The sequence below is a fragment of the Erythrolamprus reginae genome, chromosome 11, assembly GCF_031021105.1.
Source record: "Erythrolamprus reginae isolate rEryReg1 chromosome 11, rEryReg1.hap1, whole genome shotgun sequence".
Lineage (NCBI taxonomy): Eukaryota > Metazoa > Chordata > Lepidosauria > Squamata > Dipsadidae > Erythrolamprus > Erythrolamprus reginae.
The window spans coordinates 12,043,786-12,056,628 of record NC_091960.1 but is presented as its reverse complement, the minus strand read 5'-3'; the positions used below and the strand labels follow the sequence as shown (position 1 = coordinate 12,056,628).

At 44.1% G+C, this 12,843-nt stretch overlaps 1 protein-coding gene across 1 annotated transcript; it reads right to left on the bottom strand.

Annotated features, from left to right (window-relative positions):
- Positions 1-419: 419 nt before the first annotated feature.
- UPK1A (uroplakin 1A) lies at positions 420-12,572 on the bottom strand. The gene is made up of 7 exons (XM_070763993.1): positions 12,510-12,572; positions 10,776-10,976; positions 9,962-10,036; positions 8,323-8,430; positions 5,936-6,115; positions 5,731-5,814; positions 420-464 (listed from the first exon to the last, which is right to left on the bottom strand). The coding sequence occupies exons 1-7, from the start codon at positions 12,570-12,572 to the stop codon at positions 420-422; spliced, it is 756 nt and encodes a 251-aa protein (XP_070620094.1).
- Positions 12,573-12,843: the final 271 nt, after the last annotated feature.

Sequence of the window (12,843 nt, the reverse complement as noted above, 5' to 3'; positions counted from 1 at the left end):
AGAGGGAGATTATAGGATTTTGTTCTTTATCACTGCAATCCTATTTTTAGAAACCCAAATTGAATTGTCAGATGGAGTTGATTTGAATTCCTGGGGCATTCTCGGTGAATACTCACAGCTCAGTCAAGTTCCTTACAGAATTTCACACAATCTTTTTTTAAAAAACACCTACCAAATAACACTTAATATACATTTTTTTAAAAAAAAAAGTTTTAGTAAAGTAATTGGGATGATTTCTTTTTTGCAGAGATACCCAATAACCTCTACACCCAAAGTAATTTTAGGAAGTAGGCCTTGGAGAACATATTATACTACATAGGAATCCATGGAGATTTCTTCCCCGTCTCAAGAAAGGGCTTCATCCCTTGCTTCATCTTCCTCTTCTTAGGAAAAAATTCCGCATACTTGGCTGGAATTGTTCACAATGTAGTGTAGTGGTATATAGCCAGAAGAACGATGGGACACTGTGGAAAAACAACAATCTTTTACTGCAAGCCCCTATTTAATTTTTTGTAATGGTGTGGTTCCTTCTTCCCCCATCCTGTGTGTTCTGGTAGAAATTTAGCAATTACAAACAACTTTTATTAAATTCATTATATCATGAATAAAGAAACTCCATTTATTTCTCTGCTCTTCTGGAATTCAAACACATTTCATACACGCACTTATCTGTTGGTCCGTTATCTCCCTTGACCGCATTTCAATTTAAATTCAATTCAATTCAATTTATTAGATTTGTATGCCGCCCGTCTCCGAAGACTCGGGGCGGCTCAACAACAATAAAAACAGTATAACAATGGAACAAATCTAATAATAAAATTACATTAAAAAACCCCAACAATTTAAAAACCATACAACACATACATACCAAAAATAAAATATAAGAAAGTCTGGGGGAGATGTCTCAGTTCCCCCATGCCTGGCGATATAGGTGGGTCTTGAGTAACTTGCGAAAGACAAGGAGGGTGGGGGCCGTTCTAATCTCTGGGGGAGTTGATTCCAGAGGGCTGGGGCCGCCACAGAGAAGGCTGTTCCCCTGGGGCCCGCCAAACGACATTGTTTGGTCGACGGGACCTGGAGAAGGTCAACTCTGTGGGACTTTATCGGCCGCTGGGATTCATGCAGTAGAAGGCGGTTCTGGAGGTATTCTGGTCAAATGCCATGAAGGGCTTTAAAGGTCATTACCAACACATTCTCACATTCCTTCTCCTTCTCCACTTAACAAGATTTATTTTCCTAAATGCATGATCTCTAAAAACAGCAGCCCTGACTGTTAATCACACAGAATACTTTTGCTTACTTGAGAGCGGCAAGAAAAATATCAATTTTTCTCATCAGCAACGTTGAAACTCCACCCTTCTTCCCCCCTGACCCCTTGACATGCCAAATACATCACTACAGTATTTAACCCATTCCTCTCCTTAATATCTTCTTCCAGACCTCTGTTCTCTATGTTTTTGGGCCCTTCTGAATTTAGGGTTAACCCAGCGAGCATCTGATTCTCTCTCGCTAGATCCTGAACTCATAGCCCCATCCTGTGGCTGGCCTCCCACCTGTTCTACTACCTGTAACCCCGGGCCCCCACTAATTCATAAACACTATCTGAAACAGAGTCCTCAATATCTTCATCATCCTCCAACTGACCAGGAGTATGTACAACACTGTGTACATCAAACTAAATTATATGTCCAGTCAGTGAAGCAGTGGAAGTGATGTGCTGGTGTCTGGAGGCTGTCTGGATGGGTGTCAACAGACTCAAACTCAACCTTGATAAGACAGAGTGGCTGTGGGTTTTGCCTCCCAAGGACAATTCCATCTGTCCATCCATTACCCTGGGGGGGGGGAATTACTAACCCCCTCAGAGAGGGTCAACAACTTAGGTGTACTCCTTGATCCACAGCTCACATTGGAGAAACATCTTTCAGCTGTGGCGAGGGGGGCGTTTGCCTGGTGCACCAGTTGTGGCCCTATCTGGATTGAGACTCGCTGCTCACAGTCACTCATGCCCTCATCACCTCGAGGTTCGACTACTGTAATGCTCTCTACATGGGGCTACCTTTGAAAAGTGTTTGGAAACTTCAGATCGTGCAGAATGCAGCTGCGAAAGCAATCATGGGCTTTCCCAAATATGCCCATGTTACACCAACACTCCGCAGTCTGCATTGGTTGCCGATCAGTTTCCGGTCACAATTCAAAGTGTTGGTTATGACCTATAATGCCCTTCATGGCACCGGACCAGATTATCTCCGCGACCACCTTCTGCCGCACGAATCCCAGCGACCGGTTAGGTCCCACAGAGTTGGCCTTCTCCGGGTCCCGTCAACTAAACAATGTCGTTTGGTGGGACCCAGGGGAAGAGCCTTCTCTGTGGCGGCCCCGGCCCTCTGGAACCAACTCCCCCCAGAGATTAGAATAGCCCCCACCCTCCTTGCCTTTCGTAAGCTCCTTAAAACCCACCTCTGCCGTCAGGCATGAGGGAACTGAGACATTCTTTCCCCCTAGGCTTCTACAATTTATGCATGATATGTTTGTATGTATGATTGGTTTTATAATAAGGGTTTTTAGCTGTTTTAGTATTGGATTGTCGCATGTTGTTTTTACCACTGTTATTAGCCGCCCCGAGTCTACGGAGAGGGGCGGCATACAAATAAAATAAAATAAAATAAATAAAATAAAATAATAAAATAAAATAAAATAAATAAAATAAAATAAAATAAAAGTACCACCACCCCCTTATGTGCCATCCCCCTTCATCAATTTTATCCTCACACACTCATGCAGGATAAAGACTGGAAGAAACCTTGGAGATCAAGTGATCCAATCCCTTGTCAAGGGGAAGCAGCCACAACCTAAATTAAGTTGGTTTTGAAATGGAAAACACACCAATTATGGGAAAGGCTTCTTGAAGCATTCCTTATTTGATCACCTACATCTGAATTGGGATTATATTCTATGAATTTGTAGGCACAATGAATAATTGTAGGCCAAGTAAGGAACATGAGGTTGAGATAGCTTGGCTTGAAGGCACGTCAACGATAGGTGTTGCCTACAAGCAGAAATCTATCCTTTGCATCAGTTCTTGATGTGCATCATCAGACATACTGATGATGCTACTTAGTTGGGTAGTGAAACGTCTTCAAGCAAACAACCAAGCTCAGAGAACACCAAGGACTCCGCAGTTCAATCCCAAAACTACATGTAGTTCCAAATGTAAAATAATGCGCTTGGGGAAAAGGAATCCTCAATCTGAGTATTGTATTGGCAGTACTATGTTAGCAAAAACGTCAGATGAGAAGGATTTAGGGGTAGTGATTTCTGACAGTCTCAAAATGGATGAACAGTGCGGTCAGGCGGTAGGGAAAGCAAGTAGAATGCTTGGCTACATAGCTAGAGGTATAACAAGCAGGAAGAGGGAGATTGTGATCCCGCTGGTGAAACCACATTTGGAATACTGTGCTCAATTCTGGTGACCACACCTACAAAAAGATATTGATAAAATTGAACGGGTCCAAAGACGGGCTACAAGAATGGTGGAAGGTCTTAAGCATAAAACGTATCAGGAAAGACTTCATGAACTCAATCTGTACAGTCTGGAGGACAGAAGGAAAAGGGAGGAACATGATCAAAACATTTAAATACGTTAAAGGGTTAAATAAGGTTCAGGAGGGAAGTGTTTTAACAGGAAAGTGAACACAAGAACAAGGGGGCACAGTCTGAGGTTAGCTGGGGGAAAGATCAGAAGCAACGTGAGAAAATATTATTTTACTGAAAGAGTAGTAGATCCTTGGAACAAACTTCCAGCAGACATGGTTGGTAAATCCACAGTAAATGAATTTAAACATGCCTGGGATAAACCTATATCCATCCTAAGATAAAATACAGGAAATAGCATAAGGGCAGACTAGATGGACCATGAGGTCTTTTTCTGCCATCAATCTTCTATGTTTCTACATATATAGTCTTCTATTGAAGTTCTTCAAGAATAGCACCAGGAGGGGGCTATTGTCCTCTAGCCCTGCTGGTGAGTTTTCTTGGCTGGTCCTTGTGGAAACTGGGATGCTGAGGGAATTTTTGAGGACAGAAAGAATGGAGTAGATCCAGGATAAGCTTCATGGATAAGCAGAACTTCAGAAAAATAGTATCTCAATTCTCAAAGCTACAACCTTTCCTCAATCCCTTGAGTTCTTAAACCATTGCTCCTATAGTTCCTATTGTGAGTGGCCCACATCTGGCTGAGCTGGTCATGGATTTTGAAGACCAGGAGATGGAGAAGTACTGGCAATTGCAGGCCAGTATTCTTGCCATCTAAGCCTGAGTCTGAAAGTGAGGGAGAGTTAGAGACTGAGGAACCAGCAGAGGCTGTAGCACCCCCAGTTATGGTAGTGTCCGAGTCAGAGGATGATGGGGACTTTGAGGACCCTCTTTTAGATGTGAGGGTTAGAAGGATGAGAGTCAGGCATGAATATCTCTGTAGAAGTGGTACTAGACATTGATTAGATCTATGAGATATTTAGCCACCTTTTCAGTATATATAGGCCAGGCTGATGGGGGAAGAGGTGTGACAAGCAACCTTCATCATGAAGACGGTGCCTCAAGAGACTGCTTCTGATTCCATGGATTTCGATTCCTGCTTTTAAGAAGCTGGTTAAGCCCTGAACAGTGAGCAAAATGAAAAATACCTCATTAGGGAAGATTTATGCCTCTAGCTGGCTTGCATCCCGGACTGTTATCTGTTGTGTTTGGGCTTGGGCCAGCCGTTGCTCCCACAGATGGGAGAGATGCGGCACAAAGTGAGTGCGAAAGCCTGGCTGACAGCCAGGAAGACGTGGCAGACAGCCATGAGGATGAGGCCACTGGTTCAGAGGAGTTGGCAGACAGCACGCAGGACCCAGCAGACAGCCCAGGGGATTTGGTAGGCAGTCCCTCAGACAGTCTCTCTTCCTTGGATTCCTCTGCAGACCAGCTCATAGACATGCGTAGCTGAAGAGCCATGCAAAGGAGGGCTCAATTAAAGGAATATTACCGGTGATCAGAGTAGCACCTGGGCTGGGTGTGGTTCTTATACTGAGGGCTGGGTGTGGTTCCCTTAATGAGGTCTAAAGGTATAAAAGGGAACAGAGGCACAAGGCAAACTGTGGCTGTTTATCTGTGTTGCTTTGTGGTTCCTGTTCTGAAGTTTCTGTTCCGTGCCTTTGGATTTCAACCCAGCCTTTTCAGGCACGTGGGAGGTGAAACCTCTGGGACTTGCTGTTTGCTCTAAAGATTCAAAGGACTCCTGAAACGTTTCTGCTCCATTCTGGTTGTCTTTGTTTGCTTTTTCCTGTGTTTTGTATTTGGCTGAATTACGCCTTGCACTATCATTATTTCCTTACACTAAGGACTGTTTCGAGTAACCCTTTTTTGTTTGTTTAATACAAGTTTGCTGATTAGAAGAGCACGTGTGTGTTTGATTTCTTTTCCTTGGACTGTTACAAATTGCCTGAGCCCAGTCAGGCAGAACAGTTATCTATGCTCCTTAGACAGGAATGCCGTCAGCCTAAAATGCCTTAGAATTCAATTATTTCTTACTGGAATTTGGGTAAATAATAATATTTTTACCCCGATCAATGTTTCAAGAATGTGTGGATTTGCTTTCTAACAATTGATCCAGCCAGCCAGAACAGTTCCCACCCGAGAATTTTAGAATTGCAGCCCCAACGTATCAAAAGAAGGCTTTCCGCGATGACTTACTGTGAGCATGAGAATGGCAAAACCAAACCAGGAGACGCCCCAGGAATAGCTCTGCACCGCGTGCTTGATGTGTTCAAAGCAGCCCTGAGAAGCGAAGGACAAACCAGTGAGATTGCCTTGAAGAGGAGCTGCCGAGGGTACCAAGATCCCCAAGGATGCCAGAAGGATAGATAAACATCAGGACAAAGAGGGAAGGCTTTGGTACCTGAGTGTTGATGTAATCAACGTGTCCCAGTCTACAGCCCTCCTCATTGATGATGATGAAGTTCCGATCACGTTTGCAACAGTAGAATGGCCAAGGTGCCGTCGCTTCTGGGTATCTACTTCGGAAGACGGAGGTATAGTTGACCCAGTCCAAGGGATTATTGGCACCACAACACTGTTGCTAAATGTGAACCGGTGGGGGAAAAAAGACAATATACAGTATGTATTGCAAAGAGACACATTATAAGGGATATTTTAGAGCCGAGGTGGTGCAGTGGTTAGAAGGCAACACTGCAGGCTGCTTCAGCTGACTGCTAGCTGCAGTTTGGCAGTTCACATCTCACCAGGCTCAAGGTTGACTCAGCCTTCCTTCCCCACTTCTTTCCTTCCTTCCTTCCTTCCTTCCTTCCTTCCTTCCTTCCTTCCTTCCTTCCTCCCTTTCCTTCCTTCCTGCCTGCCTTCCTTCCTTCTTCCTTTTCCTTCCTTCTTACCTTCTTTCCTTCCTTCCTTCCTTCCTTCCTTCCTTCCTTCCTTCCTTCCTTCTTGCCTTCCTTCTTTCCTTCTTTCCTTCCTTCCTTCTTCCCTTCCCTTCCCTTTCCTTTCCTTCCTTCCTTCCTTGTTCGTTCATTCGCTCATTCATTCATTCATTCATTCAATTTTTTATGCCGCACTTCTCCTTAGACTCAGGGCGACTTACAACATGTTAACAATAGGACTTTTTAACAGAGCCAGCATATGGCCCCCACAATCCGGGTCCTCATTTTACCCACCTCGGAAGGATGGAAAGCTGAGTCAACCTTGAGCCGGTGATGAGATTTGAGCCGCTGACCTACAGATCTACAGTCAGCTTTAGTAGCCTGCAGTACTGCATTCTACCCACTATGCCACCTTGGCCTTCCCAGATGGGTCAAATGAGGACTCAGATTGTTGGGGTCAATATGCTGACTCTGTCAACCGCTTAGAGAGGGCTTGAAAGCACTATGAAGCAACATGTAAGTCTAAGGGCTATTGTTATTTTGCTGCCTTTTCTTGGCTACTGTTGGGCGAACCCAACAAAGTTTGGGTTCGGCAAGTTCAGCCGAACTTTGCCGTGAAGTTTGGGTGAGTTCGCCAAACCAGAACCCGAACAGCAGCAGCACCGTTGTGGTGTCCTTTTCTGTAAAAATAAACATTTTTACGGAAAAGGCTGCCGCAGCGGCACTGCAAGCAAAAGGAGGTGGGGAATCCCACGATGGGATTCCGGGGGCGGGGCTTTGATGTCACAGAGACTCCTTCCTCCCCGTTTCGGCCAGCCAGGAAGGAGTCTCCGTGATGTCGAAGCCCCGCCCCCAGAATCCCATCATGGGATTCCCTACCTCCTTTTGCTTGCATCGCCACAATGGGATTCCCCACTTTCCTCCCGGGCGGGGGCAGCAAGTTCGGTTAGCCCAACACTACTCTTGACTAGACTTTCTGCCACCCAACTCTTCCATTAAAAAGTTAAGACTGATTTGAGTTGTTTTGAATTTCGCAGCTTCGAAGCTTATCGATTTTTGCAAAGGGACATGGATCTGTTTTCATGGCTAGTAGTTGAGCGTAGCTTAACTACGAGTTAACAAGGCTCAAGCTCAACCCCGACAAGATGGAGTGGCTGTGGGTTTTGCCTCCTAAGGACAACCCCACCTGTCCATTACTTGGGGGGGAGAGGTCTTGCGCATGTTAGGTCCCACAGAGTTGGCCTTCTCCGGGTCCCGTCGACTAAACAATGTCATCTGGCGGGACCCAGGGGAAGAGCCTTCTCTGTGGCGGCCCCAACCCTCTGGAACCAGCTCCCCCTGGAGATTAGGATTGCCCCCACCCTCCTTGCCTTTCGTAAACTCCTTAAAACCCACCTCCGCCGTCAGGCATGGGGCAACTGAGATATCTCCCCTTGCCTATGCAGTTTTATGTATGGTATGTTGTATGTATGATTTTTAAACAATGGGGTTTTTTAGACTTTTAATGTTAGATTTATTATTATAGACTTTTAATATTAGATTTGTCATTGTATACTGTTTTTATCACTGTTGTGAGCCACCCCGAGTCTGCGGAGAGGGGCGGCATACAAATCTAATTAATAATAATAATAATAATAATAATAATAATAATAATAATAATAATAATGTACAGAAACAAAAAATTTCCAAAATCTCAAATGCGCCTGCACAGAAGCAAAATCTTGCTGCGGCGTGCGCGAGTCTATTCTGGTGATGCGGAGTTTTGCGCACATCTCCCTTTTCTCTACTGGTATGGAGTGTGGCCCCTACCGGCTAGCAACCCATGACCGTCCTACATGTATGCATTCTGGAGCTACATCTGGATGAAGGATGCAAGGGAAGGGCATTCTCACACTGGACAATGATCCTGTACCTCCATCATGAAACGGTTCCACATGCGGGTAAGTTCCCGGCCTTGGTTTGTATCCGATGAGTAGAACTCCAGCATCTGTTTGGTTACCATTTTGGGATTTGCTACTACCTGGGGTGGGGGAGAAAGAGAGAATGTCGGTCAACTACATTCCCCAAGTCCAGGGACACAAACCTTTCACTTCCAAAGTTTCAGCTTACATACGTAAACATTTTTCTACATTTCCAAAGACATTTCTCATTGCACTGCAATTCCGGTTTTTCTTTTTTTAACTTTGCAATCTATGGGGGGGGGGGGGGAAACCCATTCATGTTGTGGTTAGTTCTGGCCCAGCTCCTGCCCCAGGGAATGGGGAGGTGGATGCAGGGGAAACTTCAACATGTCACAGGCCTGTGTTATTGCCGACAGAATCAGTTCAGAGTTTAGTTTCCTCGGACGAAGAAGAAGGTGGGAGTGACTTGGCAGAGGAGGGGTTGGCACACAGCCCAGGCAGTCAATCTCCCTTATCTTCCATTGATTCGGATGAAGACATCTTGGACCCACGCAAGCGCAGAAATATGCGTAGAAGAGACCAAGTAAGAACATATTACAGGAAATAAGGGAGGCCACCTGTGTTTGGGTGGGGCTCCAGTAATTAAGGCTGCTGCTATAAATAGCAGTGTGTGGGTTTGGCCGTTGTGGAAGAGTATCTGATCGAAGTTCGTCAGGAATCTTGTGTTGCTGGACTTTGTTGCTTTTTCACGCCTTTGAAACCAAAGCAGAGCAACGTGTGTGAAGAAGGGGTGTGAAGTTTCTTCACAGCTGCTAGCTAAGTACTTAATGACTGCTTAAGGGAAATTGTACAGACTACCTAGCTGTTTTGGGAGGAGTGCTCTTTGCAATACAAAAAGAGTGCTTAGTTTATTTTGAATTTTGTGATAAAGAACATTGTTTTGAATTTTCAAATGTGTGTGTGTCTGAAATTTGTACCCTTGAATTTTCGGGAGGCTCCTACCAGAGAGCCCGGCAGAACAATTCCTAAAAGAGAAAAAAGACCCAAATGTTTCCAGATTGTCTTGTTCTTTTAGAATGAGACAAAATGATTTTTCCCCCCTCTCCAGAAATCATTTTAGTATCATGTTTCCTCGAAATAAGACACTGTCAAATATTTTTTTCAACCCTGAAATAAATACTTGGCCTTATTGCCATGCACTCAAAATCCAGGGAAAAGCAGAGTACTATCTTACACCAATTCTTCAACAGAAGTGAAAGTTTATGAATTGATGTGAACTGTATGATCAAAGGATCCATATCCATATGATAAGCAACTATGGCTTTTTTTGTCTATATTTGGAGACAAAAATTTACAAGCTTTTTCAAAGCTTTGGTTCTCTTGGAAGTTTTTGAAGAGCCAACAGATCAAAGAAACATCCCGGTATCATATACTGTACTATACAAGACAATCATGAAATTTATCAGAATAATGGGACTGACAAAGGGCAAAAACGAAGCTTCATTAAAATTCCCAGACTGAATTATGTTTTGGATGGATCATTCATCATGATAAAAGCAGACGTTAGGAAAGACTGTGTCCTTCTGTCCCAGTGGAACGAGCCAAAATCTTGCTTTTAGAAGACGAAGTTGGGAAGAATATGGTACTTACATAATCACGATGTGTGTAGGAGGTGATGCAAGAGGCACATTCAAACAAGTAGACAACGATGATCAGTACCAAGTACTAGAAAGTAAGAAAATAGAGCATAAGATTCAATGTCAAAACAACGACAACAACCCAATATCTGAAGATATTTTCCCCCAGGATATTCACTATGGATTAGAGATAACAGAAAAAAACATAAGTCCCCTCCCTGGTACAAAGCTGAAGGGATCAGATCTGGTGGTCTAGAGGTTAATTTTCTGCCTTACAAGGCAGAAGCCCCAGGATCAAATCCCAGTAAGGGTATGACTAGCTGATGAGGCCAGAACAAGGCCGAAATAGTGCTATCCTAGTCTCCCTTAATTTTAAAAATTCAGCAAAAACCTGTGATACATATACATATGTATGTATGTATGTATCACAGGTTTTTGCTGAAGTTTTAAAATTAAGGGAGACTAGGATAGCACTATATATATTGTAGATTTTCATGGGTACAGGTATGAAGGTCTTGGCATATTTGGGTTTCACAATTCTACCTGGGAAGAAACTCGAATATGCCAAGACCTTCATATATTATGGGTACAGGTATGAAGGTCTTGGCATATAGGGCAAACATCCTAGAACAAGGACAGAAGCACCAGCCTGAAGATGACGAGTGAGACCTCATCGAAACGTCGCCAGAAATCTTTGAAACCTACATATGACACACACACTGTCAGTCAAGGGCTACTTGTGTTGACCAGGCCGTTTCCCATAGCTAACCAGAGGTATGTTGAGCAAATGTAGAGTTTAGAGAAGTCTGAGCCTTCTTGTTACCCACCAACAACACCATGAGGCGGTTGCCATTCACAAGGCTGATGATGCCAAAAACGCAAACGCAGAAGAAGCAAAACCCGGTGAAAATGGAGATCCAGGCGCCTGCATAGACATCGTCCTTGCCGGTGACCCCCAGGATGGGGTAGACTTTGTAGGGATCCGCAGTTACCCAAATAGACTCAGCACAAAGTGCCAGCCCTGAAAGCTGTAGAAACAGAGGACGGTTGTTAGCCACCAGATGACCATAAATCGAATCAGGTTCTTTGCCATCGAGCATGTCCAAGGGGAGTGGTACGGTGGGTTGCTTGGTTTAATTCAGCTTCCTTTTGTAATCTCCTGGTGCTACATCCACACCTTTTCAGAGTCCTGTGAAACGCACAAATTGTGCATTTCACATTTCATGTGTTATAGGAACCACGCTGCGGTGGTTTATGGGAACGTGGACAACGATGATTCATTCAATAAAATACAGTGAATGACGGTTTAAGTAAAGGGTGTCAAACTCAAGGCCCGGGGCCAGATTTGTCCTGTGGAGGGTTTAAAACTAGCCCACAGAGCCACCCTGGAAACAGCAAAGGACCAGGTTGTGGTGCTTCTGTCAGTGAAAATAGAGCTTGGGAAGGCCACACGCACATCCTTGAGCTCTGTTTTCACTGGCAGAGGGTTGTAGGAGGCCACCACAGCTGGGAACAGAGCTCGTGAGGACTGTGAGCTCTGTTTTTGCTGGCAGAGGGTTGTAGCAGGCCGCCACAGCTGGAAATAGAGCTCGCGTGGGCTGTTCGCTGTTTTCATTGGTAGAGTGTTGCAGGAGGCTGTCACAGCTAAAAATGGTGCTTTAGAGCCTGTTTTCGCTGGCAGAGTGCTCGGGCCACCACAGGTGCACCCGGCACGAGTGATGTTGAGCTGACCACACCCACCCTGGCCACACCCATCCCAGCCTCCCAAATCAAGCACAACTCTGATGCGACCATCAATGAAATTGAGTTTGACACCTCTGGTTTAAGTTGAGAAAGAGTGCAAGAGAAGAGCAACAAAGATGATTAGGGGATTGGAGGCTAAAACATATGAAGAACGGTTGCAGGAACTGGACATGGCTAGTTTAATTAAAAGAAGAACCAGGGGAGACATGATAGCTGTGTTCCAATATCTCAGGGGTCGCCACAAAGAAGACGGAGTCAACCTATTCTCCATAGCACCTGAGGGTAGAATAAGAAGCAATGGGTGGAAACTAAACAAGGAGAGAAGCAACTGTGCTTAGTTCTAAGGAGAAATTTCCTGACAGTCAAAACAATTAATCAGTGAAATAGCTTGCCTCCAGAAGTTGTGAATGCTCCAACACTAGAAGTTTTAAAGATGTTGGATAACCATCTGTCTGATGTAGAGTAGGGCTTCCTGCCTAAGCACGGGGTTGGACTAGAGGACCTCCAAGGCCCCCTTCCAACACTGTATTATTATTATTATTATTATTATTATTATTATTATTATTATTATTATTATTATTATTATTATTATTATTACTATTACTACTACTACTACTATTATTATTACTACTACTACTACTACTACTACTACTACTACTACTACAACATCCCAAAGATATTTTTTTTAAATCAGAAAGAAGAAGTAGATCATTTTATCCCCATCTTACTTTTTTCAGATACCAAAGTCAATACCCTGGAATTTTCCCACTGCTGAGATACAGTATACTGTATTGCTGTATTGCTTGAAGCTCTCTTACCATAATAATAACATTGCCCATCACTAATAGCCCCACAACAAAGGGAGATCTCTTTTCTTCCATGTTTTCCAGGAAGGGTTTCTTGGATACCAGTCCTCAAATTCTGCAGAAGGGAAGCAAACAAACAAAGAAACAAACAAACATATAATGATTCACTAAATGAAGGGCGAACAATCAGTTCAACTCTTTCGCCTTCTTTGGAGTCAAGGGCATTTGCACAATCCATCTTCTTTAATACCTTCCACATCCGCACTTAATCCAATGTTAATATGTTCTGGTCTGCCAGTTAGCTAACAATCTGGATGTTTGTGGCCCAAGTGTACCATGGCATTTG